The 16,900-nt window shown below is 35.9% G+C and overlaps 1 protein-coding gene across 1 annotated transcript in view; it reads left to right on the forward strand.

The window, feature by feature from the left end:
* LOC138694905 (protein Hook homolog 3-like) overlaps positions 1–16,900 on the forward strand; it is a 210,678-nt gene that overhangs the window by 83,204 nt on the left and 110,574 nt on the right. Inside the window, exon 5 of the mRNA XM_069819089.1 lies at positions 9,007–9,149. Within this exon, the coding sequence (XP_069675190.1) occupies positions 9,007–9,149 (143 nt within the window). The remainder of the gene's footprint in view (positions 1–9,006; positions 9,150–16,900) is intronic.

A 16,900-nucleotide genomic window follows, 5' to 3' on the forward strand; every position in this document is an offset into this window, starting at 1 on the left:
GATCCTAATCATGAATAAAAATTAAAATCAGTTACATGAATACAAGTCGTATATAACAGTGGTATTCAATCTGTGGTACGCGTATCCCCAGGGCTACGCGAGGTTGTCTCAAGGGATACGCATCCCACTGATAACGTTTGTAAAAATCCTGACATATTTATTTTATTATACTTGTTGATAATTATTGCATTATATTATAGCTTCCTATGCAATATCAACTCTTGTTTTTCTTTGCTTGAATACCATTTTACGTAAATCATGACTTTTATTATTGCATCAATAATTACTGTATAATAATAATAATAATAATAATAATAATAATAATAATAATAATAATAATAATAATAATAATAATAATAGTAGTAGTAGTAATACAATATCATAGTTTTTGTTAATTCTTATACAATTGCAATGCAATTTGGGGTATGAATATACTTTGGGGATACGCTAGCAAAAAAGATTGAATACCACTGACAATAAAAACGGAATCACAACGACAGTCCACGGCCTACTGATATAGCCAAAGTTAATATGATTTAAATGTTAATGCCTGTGTAAGTAAACTTAACAAAAGTAATAATGACTGCTTCTGTGATTTGATGATTAGCACGCTGGCTTCCAGATCTCAAGATCCCGGGTTCGATTCCCAGGCAATTTTTCTTGAAAAAGGGAAGTTCCAGTGTGTCTACATAAAGTGTGAAGATTTGTGTGAACGCGAGTGTGCCAAGTTATTAGTCAATCAGTCTTAAAATAAAATAAAGTATAACATCTGGACAGTCACTGGGAGAAATCTGAACACACGTTTCAATATCACATTGTTGACAAAGTGATGACATCAATTGTGAGCTCAACCACAAAGCAGGTGTTGTTGTTTAGTCAACTGTTCGAAGACAGGTCTGCACCCCAGAAGTGATACTCATGAGGTAAATATGCCAGGAGATAATAGGGTAGGATGGCCAGCTTCTTTCCCCCCTCCAAAGTAGTAAGAGATGCTATAGAGTTATTATTATTATTATTATTATATTATTATTATTATTATTATATTATTATTATTATTATTATTATTATTATTATTATTATTATTATTATTATTATTATTATTATTGGATGAGCAGAGAAAAATTGAGAAGGAATTCAGTAGATGTCACTTTTTTCCGGTCAGAATCAAGATTATCATAATTATATTAGTTTTCGCCGTAAAATTAATTCATTCGGCCTATTCTGGTTTAAAAACAAACTGTTCGTACCATTGGTCTTACTTTGCCTCTTCGTGTTTGTCAATGGCTAGCACCTTAGGAATGGATATCATTATTTCTTTCAGTTTTGTAAATATCATTCATGAACTCCTATACAGTGCTCTAATTTATACAATACAAAATCTTCAAATGTACTGTATGTGCATGTTATTTAACTTTTCTTCCCATGTTATGCCTCGAACTAATTTCTTTTAGTTAGCTACTGTAACCAGACATCAGTCATTAGGTAATAGGCATAAGAGAATTCTCCTTAAGTAGGCTGTGAATCGAGCGTTTCGTACCATCCTCTCAGCCCTGACTTTCGGGACATTGCTTTTATTAAACACGCTAACGACCTAAGTTTCAGTCAGTCGATATCGTTTGTTTGAAATGAAGGGGGGAACTTTCTTGACCCTCGCGGTGGTCGCGTCTGTACACGCCAGGTATATCACAATGGTCGCTTACTTCTTAAATAGCACTTCATGCAAAAAAAATTCAATGTCACAACCTTCTCCTTACTATGGCCCGATTTCTTGAACCTTTGTTAAATTATAACAGTGTGTTATTCCATTTTAACTGTCAACTTAACAGTTGAAGCATTTCTTCAACTACTGTTAGTACTAACAGGCTGTTAAAACCTATGTTAATTTAACTGCTCAATTTCATGCAGTTAAATCATTTAACTCTCTGTTAGCATAGAAGTATCCAATATGGCTGGTGAGTTAGATGCTGAACTTATATATCTGGATTATTTAGAAAATGATAGCCGATGATTTCTGTGATTTGACAGACCAGAAGTTCATACAAAGGTATAGGCTATTTTCTGCCAAGCCTCACTTTTCGCTTTCAACTTAGATTCCTTTGTTTGTTTGTTTATTCTCATTAATTGGTTTATACTGGGAAATAACTTCCAGCAGAAGGTTTCTTTCGAACGAAGAGAAATTAGTCCTAAGATTTCTTTGTGTTCCAGTATTTTCCATTTCATAACAGCAATACCAATACGCCACTCCACGCTATTGTGATACAGACGAGGAAAGAAGCAGAAATCAAACCTGAGAGAATAGAAAGACTCTGAATCAAACAACGGAAACATGCGAGAATTGCAATTGTCAGAGTTCAGAAAACAGAAGTGAGCCTATACTTGGTTACAGGTTATGGTTAAACACTAGAATCTCTGGTCCTAACAGAGAGTTAACAAACAGAATGTTAAAATGTGAAATGTAAAGTCGAAGAAACGCAATATTCTTAACAGCAATTCATACTTTTAACTTACAGTTAATTAACGCTATGTTAGTTGCATTTTAACAAAGGTTGAAGAAACCGGGCCTATGTGTATCCATTTCAAAGCTTGGCAACAATTTCACGACGTACCCCAGCCTAAATATTTCTGCTGCTATTTTATAGACGCTTAAGTTGGTTAGTAAAATGTAAGCCCTTAGTTTGTTTTTGAGAATATTTTGTTTTTCGTACTGGATAGCTTGCTGTAGCACTGTTTTTAATAGCTAATTAAATAATTGAGGACGTAACATTCTAAGGCCCGGTTTCTTCAACCTTTGTTAAATTATAACAGTGTGTTATTCCATTTTAACTGTCAACTTAACAGTTGAAGCATTTCTTCAACTACTGTTAGTACTAACAAGCCGTTAAAACCTATGTTAATTTAACTGCCCAATTTCATGCAGTTAAATTATTTAACTCTCTGTTAGCATAGAAGTATCCAATATGGCTGGTGCGGTAGATGCTGAACTTCTATATCTGGATTATTTAGGAAATGATATCCATGAATACATAAACAGAGGGGATGATTTCTGTGATTTGACAGACCAGAAGTTCATACAAAGGTATGGGCTATTTTCTGCCAAGCCTCATTTTTCGCTTTCAACTTAGATCCGTTTGTTTGTTTATTCTCATTAGTTGGTTCTGCGAAATAATTTCCAGCAGTAGGCTTCTCTCGAACGAAGAGAAATTAGTTCCACGATTTCTTTTTGTTCCAGTGTTTTCCATTTCATAACAGCAATACCAATACTCCGCTCCACGCTACTGTGATACAGACGACGAAAGCAGCAGAAATCAAACCTGAGAGAATAGAAAGACTTCTATCCTCTCTGAATCAAATAACGGAAACAAGCGAGAATCGCAATTGTCAGAGTTCAGAAAACAGAAGTGAGCCTACACTTGGTTATAGGTTAAGGTTAAACTCTAGAATCTCAGGTCCTAACAGAGAGTTAACAAACAGAATGTTAAAATGTGAACTGTAAAGTTGAAGAAACGCAGTATTTTTAACGGCAATTCATACTTTTAACTTACAGTTAATTAACGCTATGTTAGGTGCATTTTAACAAAGGTTGAAGAAACCGGGCCTAAATGTGCTAAGTGCCAAAAACAACTCTCTGAGATATTGATGAAAAACACACTGCGAAATACATGTTGAGATACCTACAACACAGTCTTTTGGCGCACGAATGAGTCACTTACAGTTGAGCTACGACAAAGACAGTTTAGTATGATTTTCCATAAGGATGTTCCTCCCTTAGATTGAATAAAATTCAATTTGAAAAATTGGTGCTTAACATATTTGGAATGTTAGGTCTTCAATTATATGAAGATGTGATTCAAAGGTTGAATCTAATTTCCTCTTTTGGTGCTTAAAAACGATTACATTTCTACAACTTTCCTGAAAAATAAGAATAACAAAACTAATGTTGATTCAACTGTAGAATAATTGTGACCTTTTTACATACATCAATAACAGGAGTACAAGCATAAACTGTCAAGCATGCTATGGGTAAAGTGTTGTAAATTCCAGTGTCATTATTTGTATTTATAAACTTAGCTTCTTGTTCTTTCTAGTGCAGCAGGTAATGAGACTAAATTAATTAATTAATTAATTGCCTAAACATTATAATTAAAACTTGATGCAATAATAATTTCCTTTTATGTTATATTTCAAGAAAAGTGAATGTGATCTCCGATAATTGAAAAAGAAAATAAAAACACAAATATACATAGAATAAATAGTCTAGTATTAAACTAATTAAATTAATTAATTTATTGTTTAAACATAGTGGATAATTCTAAGTGTAATAATAACTTTCAATTTGCTTATACTTAAAATATTATCTGTACTTTGTTTCCTAGAAGGAAGAACTTTTGTTTGAAAGTCTAATCTGTTTGTTTACTATGTTTACTATATCCTATTATCTTTCCTGTTTTTAATTTTCATTCTTTGTTCCTCTCTTACGTTTCTCTTTTGTGATCTTTCCTGTCTAATTTCAATTTTGTTTTCACTCTGTGTTTTTGTTATTGTCCAATGAGGCAATCCCGTTATTGGAAAAGCTGAAATAATGCCTTTCTAAATAAAATGCATTAAGCTATAAAATATTCTAATTATCAACAACAAATATTGATCCCAGATAAGTGCATAATATGAAATTCTAGAGCAGCAAAGTTGCAAGGGTTAATCCAATTGTACACAGCCTCAAACCGTCTCGGTTGGTTGCTAAGGCAGCAGCAGCCTTAAGGAAACTTCTTGCTCGCTTGACCTCTGACCTTCCAGAAATTCTGACATCTCTGCCAACAGTTCCTGGTACTGGAGCATGTTGACAGATAGTATTAATGGCACGCATTTTGTTAAATTGAGATATCAAGTAAACAAGGGGGGCAAGACACCCCCAATATTAAATGGCTTCGTACCAAACATGGAATTTTAATAACAGTATTCCTAGAATGTGTAGAATATCAACTGCAATGCTGTTATTCCACAGCTCTTATATCCTAAAACTACAACATCACATTTATTTCTTCCATCTGCGCGACAATTAATTTAACGAATTGTTATCAATGTTATTGGATAATTGTTGTTTGAGAGTGCAGTACTGGATAGACATATTATACAGAGTGAGTTAGGAGGGAAGGTACATGGTGTGAGGGATGATAATATTGGTGATTCTGAACAAAAAAGTTTATATGAACATATGTCCTATTCTTAACGGTTTTGCAGAAAACTAATGGAAAAAATGAGGAACATGAAAAGTGCAGGTGATAGTAAATTAAAACATTGTACGTTATGTTCCGTTTAATTGTGTATTTTTCTTTACGGAACATGTACTAAAAGTCCACCGTCTACTTCAATGAAGTTTCCACTTTCCGCTTGTTGACTTCACTCTTAAGCCAATTCCACGCACAGTAATCCAATGTATTAACGTCGGGTGACCTCGGTGGCCAAGAAATGACTCCAGCGCGATCGATCCAACGTCCAGGATATATTTCATTGATCTCACTACAATCTAATGTCGTTTTGGTTAAGTCAGCATGTGAGTGCTGATGAAGGACATGAGACTGTTTGAAATGTTCATTATTGTAAAAAGCAGACGTGTAGAGTTTTTCTCGGGGTACCCTATTTTTTGTCATTTCATCAACGCTCTACCTTCCTCTCTTTTCATTTATCATCATAGTTAAGAAGAGACTGGGGTGAAGTATTGGGCATAGTACGACTTTTCGATGCTGATATAGGGAGAACTTGGGACTCTGGGCCCTAGGACTTATCAGGCTATTAGTCTACGGATAGGACCTGATTCTATCAGGGCTGAGGCTAGATGGGCCAGTTGTCAGCATCGAATTTACGAATTCCACCTGTCGCACTGAAATAATCATAATCAGCCTACATACAGTTTCAACCAAAAGTTTAAGAACCCCCCTTCAAAAGTTATGTTTCACTCCTGTCCTTATACTTATGTGAAACATTCTGAATTTTTTTCCCGCAAACCCAAAATCTCTGTCTTCCAAACTGTGGATTATACGTATAACATTTTTTCTGTTATGAAAACTTATTGAAAAATTGCAGTTTTTGTAGGAAAAAATTAATTACTTTTAGAAGGCCGGTGAATTTTGGGACAGAGTTAGACATATCTGAAAGGCTTCTTGTACAAGTATTACTTTTTATTTAAAAAATTTGTGACAGCTCGTTCACGCATTGTAATCCACTTTTTTTTTCCTTTCTCCTTTGGAAAAATTGTCATTTTCTAAAATCGTCGACGTTCCTGTAATAACTCCTATGTACAAAATAGAAAATTTTTCAATAGTAAGAAAATACACATTTATTCATTCTATGGCAGTGGTACATAGGAGATTTTGAATTCTTACATTTTCGAAAGAAAGAAATATAATTATATATAAGAGATTTTATTATTTGCTGTATCACTATCTAAGTTATTTAATAGAGCAAAAATATGAAAATCGATAAATATGTCACATAGGAGTTATTTCAAGAATGACGACGAAATTCTCTTGCGTTTGAAATTCGGGGCAAATTGATCCGGAATCTCCACTTACATCATAACTTTTGGAGTTGGTACCATTGATCAATCAACTTATTCCCTCCATTTTTAGTTATCAGCTGTGGAGTTTGCTACAAGTGTAAGTCCTTGAAAAAACTTAAAATTGGTCAAAATTCAGTGAGTGTAGACGTGACGTGGCAGATTATTGAGATGTGCAACAATGACTTAAGATAATATCTAACTCTATCCCAAAATACGTTAATCTAAATACACCTACTCTGGAGTAGTTCTTTCCTACACAAAATGTGATTTTTTCAATAAGTTTTCATAACAGAGAAGTTGGGAAAAATTTCAGTATACGGATACCTGACAGATAATTATATTAAGATACTAAAGAGAATAGATTTGTCTGTGTTTGTCGAATGCGCATCATCATGCTTACGAAAAGGCCAATAATTTATATTGTGTGCACAAATTTGGAATTTTGGAGAAAGAGGGAAAGGAATGTATTCGTGTTTTGAAATGTGTCAAAAAATTATTATATAATCCATAGTTTGAAAGCTAAAGAAATTAGGTTTTCAGTAAAAAAAAACTTCATTTTTCACAGGCATATGTCGCTGTATAAACATCAGAGAGTCTCACATAAGCATAAGGAAAAGATTGAAACATCTCTTTTAAAGGAATGTTTTTAAACGTTTGGTAGAAGCTGCATAGGGCATGTAATAGATCGATGTAAACTTAAATCCACAGATCTATTCCGGATCCGACCTTCTAAATGTTAGCCTGGGAAGGCTTCATAGCTGTTCAATTGATTCAGCATGTCCACTCAAGTCATATGCCTGGATGTGAATGCTTACAAAAGAGACAGATATAAGTTCTTCAATGCATGGTTGTTAAATTATTCATACGAATACCACGAGGTAGGGTTGGAATGAGTGAAATGCATAAGAGTAGATTTTCAACCCCGGAAATACTATAGAGATTACTCAAAAAGTTCAGACACGTTCACCAAATATTGCAGACCATCATCCATATTCCGGTAATCTCGCCATCGACGAGCATCGGAAAAACTTCCAATATCTTACTAAGTGGGTGTCTCTGACTGGCGCTCATGAATAGTCGTAGCATTTTAGTATAAATATTAATCTAGCTGATCACTTTCATATGGCATCACCGAAGCTCATACATTACCGTGAAACCTAATTCCTGGAACGATTAAGGCTTAATAGTATTTGTAATTAGTAGACTTCGTTGAATTGCCACACGAAGCATGCAATCAGGTTGCCGATGTACGGTAGTATAGAAGAGGTGAGCGACCGCCCGGTCTCGTAGTATAAGCAGTTCATGTTAAGAGATGTGACCGGTCCAAATAGATAGAGCACCTACAGATAATGTATACCTACGTAAGCACTTGTTTTTGCATTACTCTGGTTGGAATAGTCAAAGCTTAACATTTGTTCAGTGCAGACAAGAATTCAATCAGACATACTACAATGAGAGTGTTTCTGTTCCAAATAATTGCCCCTTGAATACCTTTACCACCGCAGCCAGTCTTGACTCGTTGAGGTACGTGGTTGGATGCTGTTAATTATTATGCAGAACATTATGGCAAAATAATGGAGGTAATTGATGCATTGGATAGCACAGACAGTTCCGCTGTTGCAGCTGTAAAATCATTGCTTTCTGAACAGCTATTGGAAGATATTCTGTTCATTGATTCTAATTTTAAAATCGTGTCCAAAAGCATCATCCTGTTAGAATCGTCTAAACTACAACTCTCAGACGCCCTTAATATAGTGGATAAAGTACCATAAACCGTTATCCAAAATAACAATTCACTAATTTCAGAAAAAGTGAAATGTAAATTGAGAAACATTATTGCTAAAAATTCTGCCTATTCACAACTTCGTATTATAAATGACGCACTATGAGATCACGGCAAGATATCTGAAGTTGGTGTACCAAAAAGTAGTGACTTTCCGTTCTTCAAATATGTACGTATTACATCGTGTGATGTTGAACGTACAATGTTCCAAAATAAAAACTGTTTAAGTGACCATCGGAGGAGGTTACTTTGCAGTCGCTCAAAATGTACGTAACTCTTCACTGCAATGCACATATTCAAGGATGATGCGAGTATCTTATAATTAAATTTTAAGAGTTAATATATCTCACTATAAAATAATTGTGCATTTACTTCAATGATCATTCATTATATTTCTTGAATGCAGAATATAGGTTTTATTGTAATCGCAGTATACTGCTCAGTGTTTACATCAGAGGTATACTCCATCCTTTACACGACCCCTTTTCATACAGTCTATACCGCGTGCACAGTAAACCTTGTGATTCTCGTGGCAATTCCACGAAGTCTAGTAATTAGATAAACGGATGAACTCCGGATCTCTAGGTAAAGATTTCATGCTGTACATTTACTTAGTCACTAGTATGCAAACTTATTTATAAGTGGAACATTAACATTGCATTGTATCTAGGTGCATACCACGGAGGAGCTGGTGAAGCTGAAGGATTTGACGATCGACAGCCTCGAGGCTACCCGTAAAGAACTAGAGAGTCAACTGATCGAGCAAGTGCAAAAGTGTTCTACAGCGGAAATGGAAAATATCACCACCAAGAAGTAAGTTGAGAGAAGAATCCGTTGAATAACCTAATACGTACATCACTTTTCATGGGGCGAAGTTTTAGGTACTAAAAGCTGTAGTTATGAAATAGGAAACAGTACTCTCTTTCTGGTATAACTAATACCGCTTAGGGTTCGATCTCATTAGTGCACCTGGTTGAGTTTTTCCGAGGTTTTCCCCAACCGTAAAGCGAATGTCAGGTAATTTATGGTGAATCCTCGGTCTCATCTCGCCAAATACCATCTTCCTATCACGAATTCCTTCGACGCTAAATAACCTTGTACTTGATACAGAGTAGTTAAATAACCAATTTAAAAAATACCGCTGAATATGAAAGAGTTAGCCGATTGTAGCCAATGACGCAACTACCTGTTCGCTGTTTAACTGACGAAGTTCGTAACATTCCATACTACTGTTCTCCAATCAGGAGATTAACCGTGAAAGGAATGTGCTTACTATTGCGTCATCTATTGGAGATAGATAATATTACCGTTATAACGTCAGTTTAAAAAACATGCGCTCCCCTGCACATGTCATTTCCTGTATGTAGGGATTAAAAGACCAGGAGATTAACCGTGATCTAATTTTGTGACTAGGGCAGTATAAATGTGTGTGTATCAGTGTTATCGTTTGTGCTGTGAGAGCCAACAGAGATACGAGTACCCACGTGCGTGACCTTATGACATCTTATGACATCAACATTCATTCATAGCATAACCCCGCTGCGTCTCATTCCCCTGAGCCTTTCTCGTAGTTGGCGTACAGTATTGGCTACAGCTTCCGCTGACGTAGACTTGTGGGTGGCTTCAGTAGGCAGAAACGCAATTTCAAATAAACGGTCTCAACCGTTATTTACAAACAGCAGGCGCTATTCACTATATTCATTCTCCAGTCTTTATGACCCAGCTCTGTTAGATTTCAGAGTTGTAAACAGGCCTAAAATAATAAACATTAGGCCTATATTCTCTTACGTATACTCCGTATCATTATAAACTTTGAGCAGGGCCTACCTAAAAATCCGCTCCCTGGACTCATCACACATTTTACGTAGAGATAAGTAAAATCACTCATTTTCGATTATAAATTAATACTAACAGCATCACAGCATATAACTTGTCACGACCATAAATGCACTAATTTACATAAACCAGCTTCACATATACAGGATGTAACAGAAATACTTGTACAAATTTTGGAGACGAGTTCTCCGCACAAAAAGGAAAAAAGTCATATAAGCATATGTCCAGTAAACTTTTGGTTTATTAAAAGTTGATGAAGAAAATCCTTACCGTACCCCTCTTCCTATTCTATTTCCCTCTGACATTTCTCCTCCTATCCTGACTTTAACTAGTTGTTTCATATACAGATGAGAGCAGTACATTACAGATCACTAATTTCTTTTAATTGGTACATATTTACGAAAATCTGTAAATAGCTAAGTAATATACGAAACTAATTTCATATACAAATAGCTACATCATGTGATCTTTTTAAATGAATAATTATGCATCTACTTCAAACATATCATTTATTAGCAAGTCGGATGATCTCAGTTATTGAAGTAACCGAAAATGCCTCTTTATGTACTTACTTTCTTACTTACATACTGGCTTTTAAAGAATCCGGAGGTTCATTGCCGCCCTCACATAAGCCCGCCATTGGTCCCTATCCTGAGCAAGATTAATCCATTCTCTATCATCATGTCCCACCTCCCTCAAATCCATTTTAATATTATCTTCCCATCTATGTCTCGGCCTCCCTAAAGGTCTTTTTCCCTCCGGCCTCCCAACTAACACTCTATATGCATTTCTGGATTCGCCCATACGTGCTACATGCCCTGCCCATCTCAAACGTCTGGATTTAATGTCCCTAATTATGTCAGGTGAAGAATACAATGCGTGCAGTTCTGTGTTGTGTAACTTTCACCATTCTCATGTAACTTCATCCCTCTTAGCCCCAAATATTTTCCTAAGCACCTTATTCTCAAATACCCTTAACCTATGTTCCTCTCTCAAAGTGAGAGTCCAAGTTTCACAACCATAAAGAACAACCGGTAATATAACTGTTTTATAAATTCTAACTTTCAGATTTTTCGACAGCAGACTGGATGATAAAAGCTTCTCAACCGAATAATAACAGGGATTTTCCATATTTATTCTGTGTTTAATTCCCCCCCCCCCCCGAGTATCATTTATATTTGTTACTATTGCTCCCAGATATTTGAACTTCTCCACCTCTTCAAAAGATAAATTTCCAATTTTTATATATCCATTTCTTACAATATTCTCGTCACGAGACATAATCATATAAGGTAGGTGCTCCTGTTATGGCCATGTTCCTGATATGCCCACACTCCTATTGTGAGTTAGTTAACCAAAAAATCCCCTAAATTGCAGCAGCATCCAGTGAAAGGGCATCCTGGTATGTCACTTGATCGTTTTCCATCCAGTCAGGTTGAGCAATATGGCGTCAGTTGCCTGTTTTGCGGTTTTCATGTGACCTCTTCTTATTTTACTCTGGTAAGTCTCCTTTGTTTTTTGCATGTTTTTCAAAGACTTGTTTCATGAAAACCATAGTACTCCATTCCGTTTTTAATGTTCTGTTGATTGATGTTGTCGTTGATGGCGTATCTTTTACGAGCTGTTCATAATCAAACGATTTTCGTGAAAGTTTACCTGCTCCTGATATGGCCATATCAAATGCAGCATGGCCATATCAAATTCATTTCACTTTTAATTTTTCACCTGACAAATATACATGCCTTATGGCTGGGATTACGCAAAAATGTTGTATTTTAAGAAAAACAACGTACTTTTTTATGGAAAAACCTGTTTTGACTACACTTTTGAATTATAAAAAAGATTGTTAAGTGTCATGTTTATTCATTTTACACCAAAATTATTTAATTTCAGCACAACTGGGCTATCAAACTGAAAACAATCACGATATGCAGAACATGGAACAAGAGTGGCCATATCATGTGCACATGTTCCTGATATGGCCACTAGGTAGACTTTTGGAATTTGGGACTTTTTGGACAATTAAAGCTATTTTTATGGGGAAAGGAATTTGTTTTAAGAAAGTCCATTAGACTGAGAACGAGTAAGAAAAAAGTGGTTTACATTTTTTTTCAAAATGGCGGCTAGAAAAATTCTCAAACCTTAGCATGGCCATATCACGGACACCTACCTTACTTTGTCTTTTCGGGATTTACTTCCAAACCTATCTCTTTACTTGCTTCCAGTAAAATTCCCGTGTTTTCCCTAATCGTTTGTGGATTTTCTCCTAACATATTCACATCATCCGCATGGACAAGCAGCTGATGTAACCCGTTCAATTCCAAATCCTCTCTGTTATTCCTTGTACACAATCTCAAAACCTTATTCCTTTGCTGTGGTCGTGCCAGAGAATCAGTCCCATTCCGAGGCTGATTTGAAGGATTCGTAACAAGCTGTTTTTTACGGTTAGCCCTTCGCCCAACCCCCAAGCTGGAGGACCACCCCTCATCGGCTGTCCGCGACTGCTTATTCAATATATTCACAGCTACCCAGTAAAAGTATTTTTTATGTCTTTTAAATGTTGTTGTTGTTGTTGTTGTTGTCTAGTGCCTTGCATTTGGAAATGAAGCCATTAGCAGTCGTGCTTTCCAATACTTTTGAACTGTAGTTTCTTCTGATCTTAATGCTTCACAGGTCTTCAAGTGGTCTTCATTCATTTCTGCCGGATCGTTACACAGGACACATATGGGTGAAGCTGAGATACCTATTCTGTAGAGATGACTTGCTAGACAGTCATGATTTGTCAATAGTCTGAAGGCTGCAACTGCTGTTTTCCTTGGTTTCTGGGGGATTATATCTGGGTTGGAAAGTAGTGTAATCCATTTTTTGTCTTTAGCATTTGATTCTATTTCTTGTAGGTATGAATGAGAAAATGTTGTAGTAATCAAGCGTTTTATTGAGGAATATGAGAAATTAAATTTAGATTTTTGTTTTATTGTTGTGCCTTTCTTGGCAAGTGTGTCTGCGGTTTCATTCCCCACGACTCCACAGTGTGCTGGAATCCATTGGAGACGGACAATCTTATTAACTTTTTGGAGTTGTGTTAACATTTTGTAGCATTCTCTTATTTTTGTTGACTTCTTTGTAGCATTTGAACATATTCCCTGTCTTTTAAATGTTACTCCAAGAAAATAAATAGTAAACAAAAATCATCGTTGTATTATAAAATAATGGGATTATTAAGCAATGCTTGAAACGTATGATATAGAAATGTGTTTAATTTTAGTGACATAGTTTTTCCTAAATATACAAGAATTATATTTTATATTTGTGGATATATTATTCTCTATTACCTGGAACTATGTGCAACAAGAATTTTTTCGCAGTCATTTTCTTAATACATTCTTCCCTTGTTCGTAATGTTATTTATTCCATAATTTTCCGAACAGAATAATCACAATAGGTGTACAAATAATTAACTCACGCAGAGTAGCAGCTGGGGTTGTTCACCTCCTTTGATTCTGTTTTCTTGCCAAATTGACTGCAAATTACAAGACCGCAATGAAGGCCTAGCAATTTATCTTTTCAACAACTAGCTTCATTTTTCGTTTCAAAAGTTCAATTCTGGTCATCCCTGGCAAGTGTATTGATGACCGTCAAACACATATACATTGCTTCCGGTCAGCGCCAGAAAGCATCAGAGGAGTTTTATCTATTAATATCGGCCGGGTGAATTATTTGAGCGGGTTGTGCTCAGACGGAGAAACCGGTTCAACACCCGGAATGGAAAGGGAACAGAAATGTAAGAGACAAAGTCTTCCGTGACAGAGATTATAGGAACTTACAAATGTAAAGTTTAGTACCTATTAAAACATCAATAAAAAATATACAGGGATATCATTTTATTTTTACTAACATTTTTAATATTAACCTGACTATATCTTTGGATTAAAAGTCTAGAACCGGAAACACCGCTTGCTCCCCCTTCCAAGACTGGAGTTCGATGATACTGCCGTAAAATACAAATCACTTTACTAGGTATAGGAGGGAAGAAAAGTAGTTCATCCATTTACGTAAACTAGGAAATATCGCAATTTTGAGTTTGATATTTTTCATTAGGTCTTTATTTGATCAAAATACATTACTGTATTAATACTAAGTGTTTTTACTCACGAATTGAACTATACATTCGGACGTATTCACTGATGGCGGCTGATGGAGACTGCCACCACCGCTGCAAGCTGATGGCACCGGTTTTTTTTTATTTTTATTTTTTTTTTACTGCATGCCCCATTACATAGTAATACTACATGCTTTGTAATTTCAATTCATCAGTTTACATTATCTAACGTATTATAATATACACGTGTTTAGCTATAATCTTCATACATACTATGATATCGTATAATATAATATTTTAATTGCAGTCTGTCATGATTAATTGACATATTATTGTAGATCATTGAAGTTTATCGAGCTGATGAAACGGACGAATATTTGCAAATACTTGCTAACTAGCTTGTCATGAGTCGTAGGCCAATCTCCGCCAATGTTTCTTATTCTTTTACTCATTTCCTTTCTTTCTTTATATAATCTTTTGCATTGGAATACGACGTGATCTGCAGTTTGTTCTACTTCTCCACATGGACATATCGGGTTGTCTGAAAGTCTAAATCTGTGAAGGTATGCCCTCAGCTTTCCATGGCCAGTTACTATTGCTGTGAATTCTGGGAAGAGGGGAATTTTCTGTCGTAGTCTATTCCTCACTGATGGGAAGTAAGCCTTACTTATTGCTCCATTCCTTGAGTCTGTCCATTGTTGCTGCCACATTTCGATTCCTTTTTCTTTTTCCTGTGTTATAATAACCTCTTTCGGTACTCTGTCGTAAAAGATTTCCCGGTCTTCTGCTGCTGCTTGCTTTGCAAGTCTATCTTCTATTTCATTCCCCTCTATTCCTGAATGTCCTTTAATCCAGCCGAAATGTAATTTCCAATTCGAATGTGCCAAATTAATTATTTTTGTTTTAGTAAGTTCTATTAATCTATTTCTTTTGTAGTTGTTTTTCAATAAATCTAAAGTAATTTTACTATCCGTATATAATGCAACAGATTTGTCGTTGTCTTCGTGATGGCACCGGTGTGACACCGGTGGAGCATCAGTGACGCCATCGGTGAAATTCGGAACACCGTGATGCCATCAGATTGCTCAGCGCTGAGATTCGGAATACGCTCTGGCTCTTGTGAGCCGCTGCAGTTACCTACGCAGGCTAGAAAACATTTGGACCGATAGCATGATAGCAGTTATCAATGAAGTATATTTTTATATAATCATGCCTGAAGTAGAAAAAGCTGCACTTTTTTAAAATCGTAGATTACTAATCAATCGTCTGACAGACTATCACATTGGCAGCATTGCTAATTTAAGACATTTCTTGTTGTATGAGAGATAATCAGTTTTACTGCAGTACCTTTGTCAGTCTACGTGAAAAACTGTCGTTGTGATCGTTGAAAATGACTGAATTGTCAATAAGATCTGCCATCCTCTTTGTCTCCGCATAGGACCCATTGTCGTTAGTTGGTATAGCGCTGGCCTTCTATGCTCGAGGTTGCGGGTTCGATCCCGGCCCAGGTCGATGGCAATTAAGTGTGTTTAATTGCGACAGGCTCATGTCAGTAGATTTACTGGCATGTAAAAGAACTCCTGCGGGACAAAATTCCGGCACACCGGCGACGCTGATATAACCTCTGCAGTTGCGAGTGTCGTTAAATAAACCATAATTTGAATAATTTTCCATTGTCGTCTATTGTCTGGTATCATCTTCTGCCCAGAACGCTTCCCCCGCTCACCATTCCTTCCAGTGTTTTCTTCAGTAGGCAGTTTCTCCTCAATTATTTTTCCTCCTCCTGATCAGTTTTAGCATAATTCTTTCTTCACCCACTTTTTCCAACGCAGCTTCGTTTCTTATTCTATCTGTCCAATTCACACGCTAAGAAATGCTTCACATAAAACAATTTTTATCTCGAAAAAGAAGCAGAAGGGAAGAAAATTGTATTTAACTTTTTTGTTAGAAATATCTCAAAGAATAGCCCTCTGAAATTAATTATATTATTTACTGTCGCTCTGTATAGCTTGGTATAATCAAAGACTATAGAAATTACTTTGAAAAAAGTAAGTTAAAAATCTTCATTTCCCAATTGACATGTTAAAAGGTGGCATGTAATTAAAAAAATTGTATCAACACATGCATGTAGTTGTCCGTTACAGTGTTTAGTCTTTCTTTTGCTACACTATTTCTTTCTTTCATCCCACCAAAATTCTCCACCTCTCTCACAATTCGCCAATCATGTACGGGAATAGCTTATAGCAGCGGTGGCGAAAATGTAATCGTGCGCCGAGCCACTGTGTAACCTGCAACGTGCATAGCACTTATGGAGGGAGGCAGACACCAGAAGGGAAAGTGAAGCAACTGTCTGACTTATTAACGGATTTTCATTTTCCTTACGTCAAGCACTTAAATATAATTTTATACAATACAAGGCTACAAACTATGTTTAGTACGTGTAACGAAGAAAGAAATGAACAATAAATGATCAATATCACAACCTAAAATTAACTGTCTTCAGAATGTCTCTGCGACAAAGTTTCAAAATCAGGAATTATGTCACTTACTGCCAGTCGTAGTTGATCACGAAGGTATTTGTCTGTCAGGCGTGATCTAAATTTGGTTTTTACTATTTTAATTGTTGAAA

Source organism: Periplaneta americana, chromosome 2 (genome assembly GCF_040183065.1).
Source record: "Periplaneta americana isolate PAMFEO1 chromosome 2, P.americana_PAMFEO1_priV1, whole genome shotgun sequence".
NCBI classification, from domain to species: domain Eukaryota; kingdom Metazoa; phylum Arthropoda; class Insecta; order Blattodea; family Blattidae; genus Periplaneta; species Periplaneta americana.